General features: G+C 40.4%; 2 protein-coding genes across 2 annotated transcripts; one reads left to right on the top strand and one right to left on the bottom strand.

The window, feature by feature from the left end:
- Window positions 1-153: 153 nt before the first annotated feature.
- Window positions 154-4,669, bottom strand: haus8 (HAUS augmin like complex subunit 8). Its single transcript, XM_079350371.1, has 10 exons — window positions 4,548-4,669; window positions 4,215-4,279; window positions 3,502-3,563; window positions 3,207-3,333; window positions 2,811-2,921; window positions 2,597-2,700; window positions 2,237-2,395; window positions 1,886-2,027; window positions 509-650; window positions 154-407 (listed from the first exon to the last, which is right to left on the bottom strand). Exons 1-10 carry the CDS (start codon window positions 4,610-4,612, stop codon window positions 281-283), a joined length of 1,104 nt encoding a protein of 367 aa, XP_079206497.1. The 5' UTR covers window positions 4,613-4,669; the 3' UTR covers window positions 154-280.
- Window positions 4,670-12,441: 7,772 nt separating this feature from the next.
- foxe3 (forkhead box E3) lies at window positions 12,442-13,985 on the top strand (the record flags this gene model as incomplete). The annotated part of the gene is made up of 1 exon (XM_079350512.1): window positions 12,442-13,985. The coding sequence occupies one exon, from the start codon at window positions 12,442-12,444 to the stop codon at window positions 13,687-13,689; it is 1,248 nt and encodes a 415-aa protein (XP_079206638.1). The 3' UTR covers window positions 13,690-13,985.

The raw sequence follows: 13,985 nt of genomic DNA, 5'->3' as shown, positions 1-13,985 counted from the left end.
AGCGGGCTCTTTAAATTAGAGGCTTTTTCTATTGCTGGACATGATTACTCTGTCTTCCTACAGTCGCCTCTCAACCACTATATAAATAACAACCACTTAGTTTTTATAATCAACTGGACAGTATTCTTTTTCTAAACTAATTACAGAACAATGTTATTGTTTGTTTTTGTTTATTTCTCCAAAGAAAACAGACATTAGATTACACATTAAAACAAGACACAAATGTTACAAATATAAAGACAAAATGGTGTTACAGGGTTTCCAAAGTGCATGTACTCCATCATTGTTTTGGACAGTAGAGCTCCTGAGCTCTTACAGCCCCGAGCTGTTCTTCCTCTGAGGCCTGCTGGACCTGGATTGTATGGCGGCACACCAACGATGACATCTCAAGTAACTCCGAACATGCCCTAGAAAATACAAAAAGAAAAATAGAGAAAAAAAGCCTATTAAAACAGACTATTTAAGGCCTTATCAGGTTCAGAGTTCTTCATATACAGTGTGTTCATACCCTGATAGCTGCAGACTGATGTCCTTTGATGTCATTTTCATGTCCCGAAGGCACTCGAGAGAAGCACTGTTGTCATTGTGATCTCCATCTATGCACTCCACCAGCAACTTCTCACATTCCTTTAGGCAGGTTTCAGCTTTCTCTAAAATAGGTGGAAACACAGGGATAAGATTATCATTCCATTTTTCCCCATGCAAAATATATAATACATTTAATTCAGCATTTATGAAGGTACACAAGATACATTGTACATAATCTTTATATATGCTTATATACTTTCAATTGGCTTGTGACATACAATTCAAATCAAAAACACCATTGTTTAAAATGCAATATCCTGTAAAAAAAATAAAATAAATAACACCAAATTTGTACTAATAACAGTAATCTTCTACAGCACGTCGATACTTGCAGAGGTAAGATTATGTCTTAATTTTGTTACAATGAAGATTGCTGTATTTGTTTTATCAGTGCCTGTCTCTCTCACCTGAAGAGGTAAGGACTGTTGGAGATGGACAGCATTAGACATAACCATAGACGGATAGAATTTACTAAGAAGGGCAAGTCTCATAAAATAGAACACAGTAGTGACGGTGCAGCTCTTGTTATTCAGTAATTAAGTACAAACAACATATTGGATAAATATGTTTGATTTGAGGGTCATGCACTGTACTGAAACAGACTTTCACAGGACTTTCTCTTCGCAGCTGACAAAGGAGAACATTCTTTTGTAGTCCTGTTAGAAATGCAGCCTTGGACCCTCTTGATTACTTACCACCTGCCTTCCCGGGAATCTCAAAACTTCCTAAAAAACTAAATAATTACAAAATTGCAGTGATCTTATTTGCCCTATTGAGATGTTTTTTAATGTCCTCTGTACTGATAGTTTTCAGGTTTCAATTGGTCAAAGCTGCTGTGGCTAGAATAATACTGGGCTCAAAAAAAACCAACCACATAATCCTAATCCGGACCTCTTTGCATTAATTTAAAAACTGTAGTACAAACTTTGAAAGCATGACATGACCAGGCCAGATATATATATTGTTGACCTTCTAACCCCCTCTGGGACTGGCTGCTCTCTCTTAAATCAGCTGATAGGAGTTTGCTGGTTGTACGCAGAGCCTATTTGAAGATGAAGGGCCGTTCTTGTACTCCCAAACTATGGACTGAGCTACATGTTGAAATCCAGATTACTAAATGTTTGCGTTCTCTATTTATAAAATTCTAATTGTTGATAAAAATACTTCACATTTTCTGTGTAAATATGTGTCAATTCTTTTTGTGAAGCACTTTTGAGACCTTGATCAAACATCTTCCATATACATAAAAGCTATTAAAATTGCTAACAAAATCAACGACAGTAATTGGAAAAACAACCTAGAAATTCCTTTCTGTCGTCATCAATGTAGAAATTCTTGACAGGCAGCTCGTGTCGGGTGGTGTCAACTGCACAGGCAAAAGTGTTGTAATCTTTTGTGAACTGCTTTGCGGCTCCTGCTACAGGAGTCAGGGCAGCAATCTGTTTGAAAAATGAGAATAATAGCAGAATGAGAATTGTACACTATCTCTGACATATGCACAGAGTCAGTATTTTACTTCAATAATCAGAGAAATGCGATTCTTAAAAACTTTAACAAAGCTTTGGGCCGTGATTCAAAACTCGTTTTGTTCTTTCATGTAACTTTTTCTGCAAGCAACAACATTTTACAACGAAAGAGGCTCCTTGACCTGCATATCCAGCAGCTCATTTGTGAGCCTCTTCTTTTCCATGAGGAGGTACTGCTTCTTCTTCTCGTGAACCTCCTTATGCAGTGCCTCTACTTCCTCCACCTCCTGCAGAATCCTGGCCTCTGCCTCCAACTTCAGCTTCGCAGTGTTGCTCTCCATCTTCAGTCAGAGATCAAAGAAATGACGTCTGTACATTCACGACATAAAACTGTGACAACATGTTTATTTTCCAAACACAAATCACAGTGGATAAGTCTCCACACCCAATGAGAGGACAGCATGAAACTAAAAATGGAACCACCATTCAAGAGAGTACGTACATTAAAAGCAGCTCCCTGCCTAGCAGACTGACGAACTCACCTTAGCTGTCAGATAGGCCAGTAAAAATGTTTGCATCTCAATGAGCCTCTTTTCAGTCTCTGGATTTCTCTCGGGTTCAACTGCACCTTCAATGACTGTTTTCTCTTGCAGAGAGAGAGAGAGAGAGAGAGAGAGAAAAAAAATGCGATTACAGAACAGAATACCGGTACTTCCATTTGAAAATAAAGCATGTGAGGTTGTTGAGTCCGTTTACCTTTAATGACAGACATATCAAAATCTGGTCGAAAGCAGGATCCTTCTGCGAACGTCGACTGCAGAATACTTTTCCCCAGCAGTGACGGCTCGGCTTCGCGTGACATCATTGCTGGAAGAAGGATAACATTAACATTAGCCTAACTCTTATTTACAACATTTCTTGGCTTAACAAGAAATCAGGGGAAGGATTTATTAGCCTTCAGTTAAGCCTTTATACCGGAAACTAAAGACTTTCTTTAATCAGGGAAACTTCTTAGAAGTTAATATAAGAGTTGTAAGAGCCCATCACAGGTACCTGACACATGACTCCTTTTTATTTATTTCATAAAACCAAGAACTGTAATCACTAATCACTGACTTGACGTTCACAATGATGTTCATAGGTAGAACCTACTTGTTGCCAGAGCATGGGGGGCCATCGAGCGTCTTGGTGGAGTGCCCACCCTCGGTTTGACACCAGAGGGTTTAGGTGAAAGAGGCCTCGGTGGCACAGCTACTGACTCGTTAGTTAGTGAATTACTCTGCCGACAGGAACAGTGGTACACAAAGAGAAGTGATTATCAAAAGTGGGACGATTACAAAAACAAACAGTGGGACAATGGTTGAGCTTTGACGGATTCTAATGATGCTTTAAAACTCATGTAACATGAAACATGGGAAAAAAAACAATAACCAAAAAGTATTATTACCTTGGAAAGAGATGTCTTCTCAGCGGCCTGCATATATCGAGACTTAACAATCGTCCCACTTGCTAAAGATTAAAAGAAAGGTAGTACGAGGAATAGAAAGAAGAACTGATGAAGCTTACACACATTATTTTTGCAGATTTAATCGATTCTCTGGAGGCATAGCCGTCAGTCTGCCAAACTTGACTTCCACATCTACTCAATAATATAAGAACCCTGAGAGTTGGATTCCAGCATTGGACTAACAAAGCATTTGACCACACTTTTCTTACAAATAAGACATTACATTAATAAGAGTTCAACCCTTATAGATTACTCTGAGATGTCTGGACTTGAGAAATGCTGTTTTAACAACCAAGAAGGTTTCTCTGAGCTCACGTGACAATCAAGTATGTCTTACCAATACACAGAAAAGAATGTATGTATATATATATATATGCATGCTTCTGTTGTTTTTGTTTGATCATGTAATTGTGGCTTATAAACCGGAATATGTGTCAAGACTGACACTGTTGTTATAACTTTCCTACAAAGGCACATTTTATATATTTTATAATCTATATTATCAAGCCTGCAGGATCACCGCACAAAGTAGAGCAAATCATACAGTTTAAAGATATGGAGTAATAAAGTAATTGTTTGAGAAGTGGTACCAAGAAGATTTATGAGAAATGTAAGCCTGCGAGATTAAGAGAGGAAGAAATGCTGATACTTACATTTAACATGTTTCTTCCCATTTCCACCGTTGTTGGGTTTGGTTGCAGTGTTCACCGTTTTGGAGCTGAAATGAACCAAAGGCTGAAAATTCACACGGCCAATCTTAAGGTACCATTGTCCTTTAATTTAGAGGAAGACGCCTTATTTAACTCGTTTTATGCCCTGTTTATTATCTACATGGATCCAGCTGTAACAACAAGTCCGTCAAAGAATATAACATTATACGATGTACGGCACATTAAAGAGACACATTTTAGTCCAAGTTAAACTAAATAATAAACTGCAGCAGAAACAGTGAAAATGGTTAAACATAATCACCACAGCAGAATTACCTTTTGGAATCGGCAGATGCATTTTTAAACCCACTTGGCACTGTTGATGTTCTTCTCGACGCCATAACTGTTTTGAAGAAACCCGCCTGTGTGGCATAGTTTAAAATCCGGTGGAAACATGAAGTCATACTTTTGTTCCGGTAATCTTCTTCCTACATTTGTTTTGGATTGGATGTTTTTTCTGACTGTGAAGGAGGGGTTGGGTGTCGTAGCAATTGTTCCTAATGTTTGTAATGTAATAATGTTCGGTTCATTAGATTTTAAAGGGGATTTTGAAGCTCTACCATTGTCCCACTGTCCTTTAAACCAGGAAACTCATGAAAACTGCAACATGCACCATCAAACAAAAAGACCATAAACATATTATATTTGTAATTATGATAAATAAATCACTGCTTATTTTATCTCCAAAGGGAACCATATAAGTCAATTTCAAATTTCAGCACCATTTTATAGGTTCATCACTGTCCTATTTTGTTCCAATAAGTTTAAACTTCAGGAAGTACACACCATTTTGCTGCTATATTTTATTTACAAAAGCAAAATATGAAATTATAGCTAAATAGATCCAATACAATGTTTTTAATTACATGTAGTTGAAAAAGTGTGCGGTTTTGTGTGTGTGTGTGTGTTGGTGGTGGTATTCCAAATAATATCTAAACTTTTATTGTTCTTATTACAACAAAAATGAATGTGACAGCCCCAACCACACTGAACAAGGGGGTTTTAAGATAAATAGCTGAAAGCCCTTTATTTATAAGAAAGGTTCTCATCGTAATGCACTAAACCTGAAATGTTTGATCTAAGAGACCAATTCACTATCACACTGTCAATAGTCAGATTCCACATATGTCTGAAACAGGTCTTTGTGTCTGGATTTTAGGTAAAAGGAGAGAGATTTTTCAATTTAAAGAAACAGTGTTATCATCCAAAAGGCTTTGAGAAGCTATGTGTTTTCAAAGTTGTCTTTCCTTGTATGATCTGCTTTTCATTTTCATTCACATACAAAAGCTATAGTGTTATAAGTAGGCCTAACCACTAGATGGGTGTAACGGTCTGCATCATTCACTGCCAGGACACAAGTCCACTCACAGACAGTTTTATCCTCAGTACAAAACAAGACAAACACCTCTAAGTTTTCTTTTTTTGTCTGCTAAATATGCCCATACCAGTTTTACCAGCTCCAGCCAGCCAGGATGTAGGAGGATATGCTTAGTTTTTTTGTTTTGTTTTTCTTGAGGATTCCTCTCATGTGCATTAACCTGCATATACAGCCTCATACCATGAGTATTGGTATCTGCTAAGGAAGTTCTTACACCTGCAGTTAGACGCTAGTTGTGTGCATGAGTCTTAAAGAACATAATAGGTGCTGATCCCACCTGTCTGAGCTGGACTTGGGCGACAGAGGAGACAATGGGGAGAGAGCGGGTGTGGGACTGAGAGGTAAACACTGGTCTGCCGCTTTGGTCCTCAGCCATTTCTACAGACATGGATGGATAAACAGCTTGAGGTTGTGGCATAAACCAACCCATAGTTATTGGGAATCCAAATTAAATGAAAAACAACTAAAGTGTGCTTCCCTGGGTTTATATTGGCTTTAATTTGAAAATGACAAATTTATCCCACAGTGGGTTCTTATAAATATGTTTGATTTAATCTTTAAACAGTTATTGCATACGATGGTAAACATCCAGGTAGTTCTATGATGACCTTCTACTTTATTACTTTTCTAGTATAAGGTTGAATGTTTTGGCACTCAAACAAATCTCTCACAAACACATGCCTGTATTTGTACAGGTATGTGTGTGTGCGTGCCAAACGTGATGTGTGTGCATATTATCAGTCCTTGTAAAGGCCGGGTCTTATCATTGCTCTCCTCTCTCCCTCCCAGTGTAATAAAGCTTTGAGGCTGGCTGCTGCGTGTCCAAAAGTTGGCTGTCCATCTCTCAGCACCAAGCAATGCACGAACCAAAAGCTGCTTTGAGGAGGACAACAAGTGAAGTTGATGATGGCGATATGAGCAGTATGAACTATTTTGGATTTCACCAGTAATCCTTGTGATGAAAAAAAACATAAATAATTTACTGGTAAGATGCTTTTTTTTTCTTTTTCTCTGGCGTAAATGAGAAACTTCCGTCCAATGCAGAGGAACAGATGTGAAATTGTGAAAAGTGCATGTTGAAAGACAGCACAATAAGGACACATGAAGCCACTGAATGAAAGTCCTTGTCTCTTTTTTAAGCCCACCTCTTTTGCACGTCTTTCTGCTCCGAAACTCTGACATCGGATTTCATTTATGTCACTGTGACCTCACTGATACTCTGCTGTGCCACTTTACATAGGGCCAATATAAATGCAGGATCAAAATGCTGTAATCCATGCTCTGAATGAAAGGCATGTTGTTGTCAGCTCTTCTAACACATACATGCACGCATGATAACCCACACACAGACAACCCAACAGTGCAGCCCACACGCCAGCCCTTCTTCCCCTTGCGGTAAGTTGTTACTCATCACAGCCCAGTCTGCCAGTCTGGTCCACATAGTCTTACAGGAATGCTTCAAATACACAGTGCCTCAAACAGTAAAGCCAACAGGCCCAAAAGCATTTAGTAATATCTGAACTAAATCACACTGCTCTGTATCTAACAGTTCTTTAAGAAGGGATTTGACCGAGTTGTAATCCTTGGTGTACTCAAATGTGCTGAATGAGCCATTGTATTCCTTTTTGTTTATTTATAGAGATCTTACATGGAAAAAAGAAATACATTTTCTGATAAAGGCCATTTCCTTTCACCAGAGAAACAACTTTTTCTCTTGTTACTGGCTACCTCCACTCTCCAGGGCAGATGGGTGTATGAGTTCCACTGTTTGCTCTTGTCTTTGAGGCTTTTGTTACAGGGATGGCCTAAAACAGTCAGGCAGTGACTCCTAGTATTAAGTGGCTAAGCTTCTCTTTGTTGGCTGACCATGGTAAACCTGTGTTTACATCTTAACTTCACAATATCTGTCAATTCTGCCATTTTGTGCCAAATCCAATTATATAGGAAAGTCATAACAATGGCTACAGAAGCTATAATTGTTGAGTTGAATTTAAACACATCTGTCACCAGCACTTGTAATTAGCTCAGTAAGAAGATGACACTAAGGAAAAAAGATTGATACCACTCTTCATTGATATCTGTTGCCATGTTAGAGGTTTGTCTTATTTCAAACATTATGCTACACTAAGTTAAATGTCTTTTTTCTACTGCTAGCTTGACTCTTTTCAAAGTTGCATCAAATGTGTAAAAATAAAGAGATCTGAAGAAACTCAAGTTACTATATGTTTCTAAATGGCAATTATTAAAAGGAAGAGTAGGACTGTTTGTGAAGTAGGTTTCTTCGTGTTGGGAGACGGAGAGGAGACGTCTCGCTTACCTTTGTATGATTTGAAAGACATAAGTCAGGCTTACAGTCAATCAGTGTATTTTTAAATGGATATTCATCTGATTTTGTAACCAATCTTGCTATTACTTTCAACCCATGTTCATAGGTGAAACATAGAAGTACTGTATGTTAAAGCAGCAATTGTCTTTTTTATAAAAACTTTGTTGAGATGAGCTACGTGTTTCAAAGCAGCACCCCAATCTCCATCAAATGACCTTAAGCTACTTCATCCATGCATTTCTCACCTCCTAACTGTTTAATTACTGTTATTAGCTTCACAGGATGCGACCTCAGCTTTGTGTTCAGTCTGGCGGATGAACCTTGCTGCGTCCCTGCTGCAGTGCTGAAGGCAGGGGGATTTCCTTTGGATGTCTTGAGGGCAATGGGTAGTTTATACAAGACAAAACTTGAAGAATAGTAGGCTATGTCCCAAACAGCATTACAGGTCACATGTGTACTGTATGTGTATGATTAATGATTTTTATTTTGTATACCAAGCAAGTTATGTTTCCTTAGATGTGTGAAATTAACAGTTATTATTAAAATGAGGCTGAAAACAACAATGAAATACATTGGAGGTACTTTTATTTGTTGCATAAAAAATGTTTATTTTCATTTCACAGAATATAGTTGCTGGTTATGTCGTAGATTTGCATTTTGAAAGACTATGATTGTATCAATGTTTTTGTGCCTGTTAAGCATCCATGTGAATACTTCGCAAAAGCGAGTTGAGTACCATACATCAAGCATGACTGGTTGTGTGTGTGTGTGTGTGTGTGTGTGTGTGTGTGCGCGCGCGCGCGTGTGCATGTGTGTGAGAACCATGTCCAGTGCTTTAGCAGGTCACTGTAGCGTGCAGTGCAGGAGTGAGCAGAGGCGGCCCAGGCCAGGACAGCCCGAGCACCCTGGTAATCCCTGCGTTTTCAGGAGCCCTGGCCCGTACTTGATGAGCTTGAGCAAGAAAAAGGTTGCGCTCTCTCGTATGTTGCTCTCTCTCTTTCTTTTCTGTCTTTCACTCTTTTATTCCCCCTCTTTTTCTCATGCACCCCACACCTCTCTGTCCCCTGGAGCCACTTTGCGACTGACTGAATTCTAAGTGTTTATTCAGCAACTCTGCATGTCCCTCTAGAATAGTTATAAAATCTAAATATATGCAAAAGTCATTAATGATATATGTAACAGTATTTATATAAATATGTTATATTTATATAGCACTATTCACAAGGTTACAGTGTGTTACAAAAAATACAGTAAGAAAAAATCAATTGTATAAAACATATTAAAGACAAAAGACAGGCTCAAGATAGCAGAAAAGACTATTTCAAAACAGGATTTAAAAGAAGCTTAAAACGTGACCTGACTAATTGTTATCTGTAGAGAGCTCAATGGACTGAGGGCTCAGACTTCAAAGGCCCTGTAACTTTTGTCACCGGAAAGAAACAGCAGAGCTGCTTCCACAGATATTCAATTATCTTCAATAAGGCCCTGCAGGAAAGTTAAAAAGTAATATACTTTGTATATACTGTAGTTTACAGCAATACAATATAAATCCTTGAAATTTTGACATCAATATGAGAAAAAAACAGCGAGTGGAAGCGAGCTAGCGCATGGGATTATGTTTGCATTTCTTGGTGCCTTTTAAAATCAGAGTAGCCGTACCCTGAACCCTGGCTAATAACAGTATAAAGTGCATTACCGTGGTCCAAGTGGAAAAACAGATGCATGGATTAATTTGTGCAAATCAGTAGGAAATAGGAATTTACTTGGATAATAAATCAAGACTAGACAACTTTGTTTCTACTCCTCACAGGTTTTTGTCAATTAGATGTTATTTTTACACGAACCACTGTTTATTTACTGTGAATAAACAAGGAGGAATACATTTGAAAAAACATTTTTGAAAAGAAAAAACACAGTTCTACATGCATCTGCTAGTTGGTATTTAGATACCTTGGTCCAAAATATTTTAACTGATCGTCCTGTACAAGTGTGCACCCAGAGCATCGAGGTGCAATGAGGTACAGGGAGGCTCTAGTGGGCTGGTTTAGGAGGAGAGGGGATTAGTAAGAGGCCGCAGGCCCTGAGGCAGAGGGACTATTTCCTGGCCTGAGCCCCTGTTTGTCCTGCCTGACCTGGCAGCTCTGAGGGCAGATCCTGCTTGGATATAGCCCCGCTCCCACGCTTGTCTGAAGCTGTTAGCCACTGGCTGTGAGTAGCTAGCTGGGCTTAGTGGTGTCTGAGCTGTGGCTGGGTTGGGAGGGGTAGATCAATCTGTGAGGGTGGTGGGTAACTATTTACTGTGTGTTGGCAGAGATATGATGGGGAAACTGTGTGGTTATGATTAATGGCTTTGGAATGACTATGGCCATCATATTTTTTTATACACAGCATGGCCTGTAGATCTGGAAAGGAAGGCGTCCAAGGCTTAAAAATACTTTCTTGGCCAAACTACATCACAAGGAGGATTTGATTGACCAATATGGATATTTGTTTTCTAACCACCTTAAGCAAGCATGGCATCATAAGTATACCCATCATAGCTCTCTCTACAAAAGAATTGGTAGCAGGCTGTAAAGTTGGGGGACTGGGATATAAAATGGTACACAAATACGCCATTTATTAAAAAAATAAGTTACTTTCTCTAGATCTTAGACCAATGGTCTTTTCCTCTTGATGGTATTCACGTTCTTTCTCACGTCATCAACAATGACGGCTGACCATTTGAGGATCTTATGGGAAATTATAACTTACCAACCTAATTTTTCTTTTATTTGCAGCTGAGGCCAGTGCTCTTCCTACACATCCACTCATGTCCACTAAAACCAAAGGTGTGGGCTTTGTTTCTAAAATGTAGCCTACAGGAAACTTCAGGAAGGAACAGGTTCATCAATGGGTGTGACAAAGGTTTGGAACTTTGATTTAAAGCACATGCGTTTGGGAAAATGGGTCTCTCATCCCAGAATTACAATTATGAGATGATTAATTTCAAATTCATGCCTACATTTTATTTAACCAAGAGAAAACTCTTCGCACTTCAGCTTTGCCTGACACCCCTTTGGAAGTTATGTAATTGTAATGAAGAGGGAATCTACTAACATGTAATGTGGGACTGTCTGGAGGTACAGCATTTTATCACACGTGTTTACTGGTGTTACAGGAATGAGTATTTCCTTCTCACCAAGTGTTTCTCCTGAATGATGACTCCATATTAAGTTTCTCCAAATCACAGCGAAGACTATCTAATGGATGCAAAAAAGCTCTTAGTAAGCCCTCACACAAACTTGAGATAAAGCATTGGACTCTTTAACTACAGGACATAGTTTCCCTGAGACTTTTAAAAGCTAGAACTGGTGCTATTGACAGTTCAAAACACTCTTTGTCCAGGACCGGAAAGAAAATTAATTTGAACTACCAGTCTGTCTTGGATCCACATTCACAGCAGTTCAAAAAACAACTCTGATCGTGGCAGCAGGTCTCCTCCCTGTGTACTTTTGTAATTACCTCCAACCCTCTATTTGCCTGTATCAATTAGAAGCACTATCATGTTTGTGTTTAAAGGGTCTTGCCTGCAAAGCAATTGTGTGCAGAAGTGTGTTTTTACTTAAAAATCCATAAGACAACACCTCGTCTCTCTGGCCAGGGGTCTGTTTGATTTTCACTCTTCAAAAATGAAAATGAAATAAAGGGATATTTACTTTTCTTCCACCAAAAGCTTTGATAGCTCAATTGCTTGTTTTCAGTGGCTTGTTTTTATCTTTCAATTGGAGGATTGGCTGTTGGGTTTGGAGTAGCACAGAGCAGCTCTGTGAGTGTTGTTTCTGTCCAGGATATACACAGATCTGGCAGTGAAAGCAGCGAGGGAACAGGATGAGAGAGAAAAAGAGCGATATAGAGACATAGAGGGAGGGATGGAGGGGTCATAAGTAAATCTCTGTTCGTGGCTTATCTTTCAATGTTCAACGTTGGCCTTTAGCTCATCACTAAAGCAGGAATTATGGGTATTTACTGTGGGCCATATGAGCTTTATCTCACCACAAACAGTGAGCTAAAAAGCCCTTTTTTCTTAGATTCCCTTTCTAAAAACTTATTTTTAGGAAGGACAGATAACAGAATAGTGTATCCACAGAATGACAGAAAAACAACTTGAAAGATCTAAAGATAGCATGATTTTGTTGTTGAATAGGGATATCATGGGTCTGGGGGTCGGCAACTGAAATGTCCTTTTAGGTTTTTTTTCCTTCTGCCTCTAGCTAGTGACGTCACACCTGCCCTGCTTTATATAAATGTCAACGCCTCCCTCTCACCTGGACTGACACAAACCACCCAGACATCAGGACAGGACACACAGAGGCTATTTATGTCGAAAGCTGTGTCTCGTCACCTGTGTCTCTAAAGGGCATACTCCCCTATCTGAACATTGTTTTTTTTTTTTTTTTTTTTTAAAGGATAATTATCTTGTTTCTTTTATGAATCTGGCAAGTTATTCTTACTTCTCTGGCATGTGCAACATGACCGCAGAGACGCAGCACTCGCCCGCAGAGGCAAGTCCTGTTGTCATGTCCCCAAACGTGAGTCTGGACTCTCCGCTGCCTCCACCGCCTCTCATGCTGCAGGCTCGGTCGAAGGACAACATCCTGATCAAGTCAGAGCCCCGGGGGAGCAGCCCCAATACAGAGGATGGAGCCGCACTGGGGCAGACTGAGGAGCACCTGCCCACTGGAGGGAGCAGGCGAAGGAAAAGGCCAGTCCAGAGGGGCAAACCTCCCTACAGTTACATTGCCCTCATCGCCATGGCCATCGCAAACTCGCCGGAGAGGAAGCTCACCCTAGGGGGCATTTATAAATTCATAATGGAGCGTTTTCCTTTTTACAGAGAAAACTCAAAGAAGTGGCAGAACTCCATCCGCCACAACCTCACCCTGAACGACTGCTTCGTGAAGATCCCCCGTGAGCCCGGCAGACCCGGGAAAGGGAACTACTGGACTTTAGACCCGGCGGCTGAGGACATGTTTGATAACGGAAGCTTTCTAAGGAGGAGGAAGAGGTTCAAGCGCACAGATGTGAGCACCTATCCCGGGTACATGCAGAGCTCCAGCGCCTTCACACCGACCCCTATGGGCAGGCCTACGTACCCCAACACCCTGTACGCAGGGATAGGGTCTGGGTATGGGTCCCAACTGACCACCACATCCCCGCATCCTGCCATGCTGCATCACTACCAGACCTCTGGACAAGCCCAGCCACGCATGTTCAGCATCGACAACATCATTAGCCAGCAGACAGTGGTACAAGGTGGAGATCTAAACTCCCAAGCTCTGGGGCTGCATGGTGGAGCTGACCTCGGCACCATGACCTCCAGCTGTTCAGTCACCGGTTCCGACCCCTCCGCGTGCTTCCAAACCCAGACTGTTAACCCCTCAGCAAACATGCTGAGCAGAAACACCGGGAACATCACGTCAAACCTTGGTGGAGCATACCCATACTCCTCACCGGCCTCCCCTCCAACTTTGCCAGCCATGACGCAGTCCGGCTTCTCCCCCGGTAACTCTCAGGTGTACTGCTCCGGGAACAGGCTGCCCCTGCCGGCCCTGCGTCCAGGCTCGTGTGCCGATCACACAGAGCAGCTACTGGGCCTCTCAAGCCCCATGAACTCTTACAACAACAGCTACATGCGACCGGCCAACTTTGCGTCAGGGTTAGAGCGCTATATGTAAGACATTTTACGCCCTCTAAACCCTGAACAATTACAAGTAACTATACATTTTCCCGTATAAAGACAGGTTCGTCTTAAAGTAGCCTATACACAAGTGTGATGTCATCACAAAGTCCCTTTCTATTCCTTTTTATTACGGACTTATAGTTATAATTTTACCAAAGACGTATTCAACAGATTACTTGTATATCCTGTGATAAAATTGAGTCGTTTTAGATCAGAAGACACAAAGTAGCCTATACTGAAGGACCGAGCCTTATCATAAAATAACATTCCTGTTTTAAAAGCCATTAAAAG

The sequence above is a fragment of the Symphodus melops genome, assembly GCF_947650265.1.
Source record: "Symphodus melops genome assembly, chromosome: 8".
Classification (NCBI taxonomy): Eukaryota; Metazoa; Chordata; class Actinopteri; order Labriformes; family Labridae; genus Symphodus; species Symphodus melops.
Note: the sequence above shows the minus strand (reverse complement) of the source record. Positions and strands in the feature narration are given on the sequence as shown.

Excerpts from the sequence above, each read along its gene's own strand:
- haus8 (XM_079350371.1), bottom strand. The coding sequence starts at position 4,612 with ATGGCGTCGAGAAGAACATCAACAGTGCCAAGTGGGTTTAAAAATGCA. Across the intron at positions 4,280-4,547 it reads GCATCTGCCGATTCCAAAAG|CTCCAAAACGGTGAACACTG; the intron begins GTAATTCTGCTG and ends GGTTCATTTCAG. Across the intron at positions 2,396-2,596 it reads TGGCCTATCTGACAGCTAAG|ATGGAGAGCAACACTGCGAA; the intron begins GTGAGTTCGTCA and ends CTCTGACTGAAG.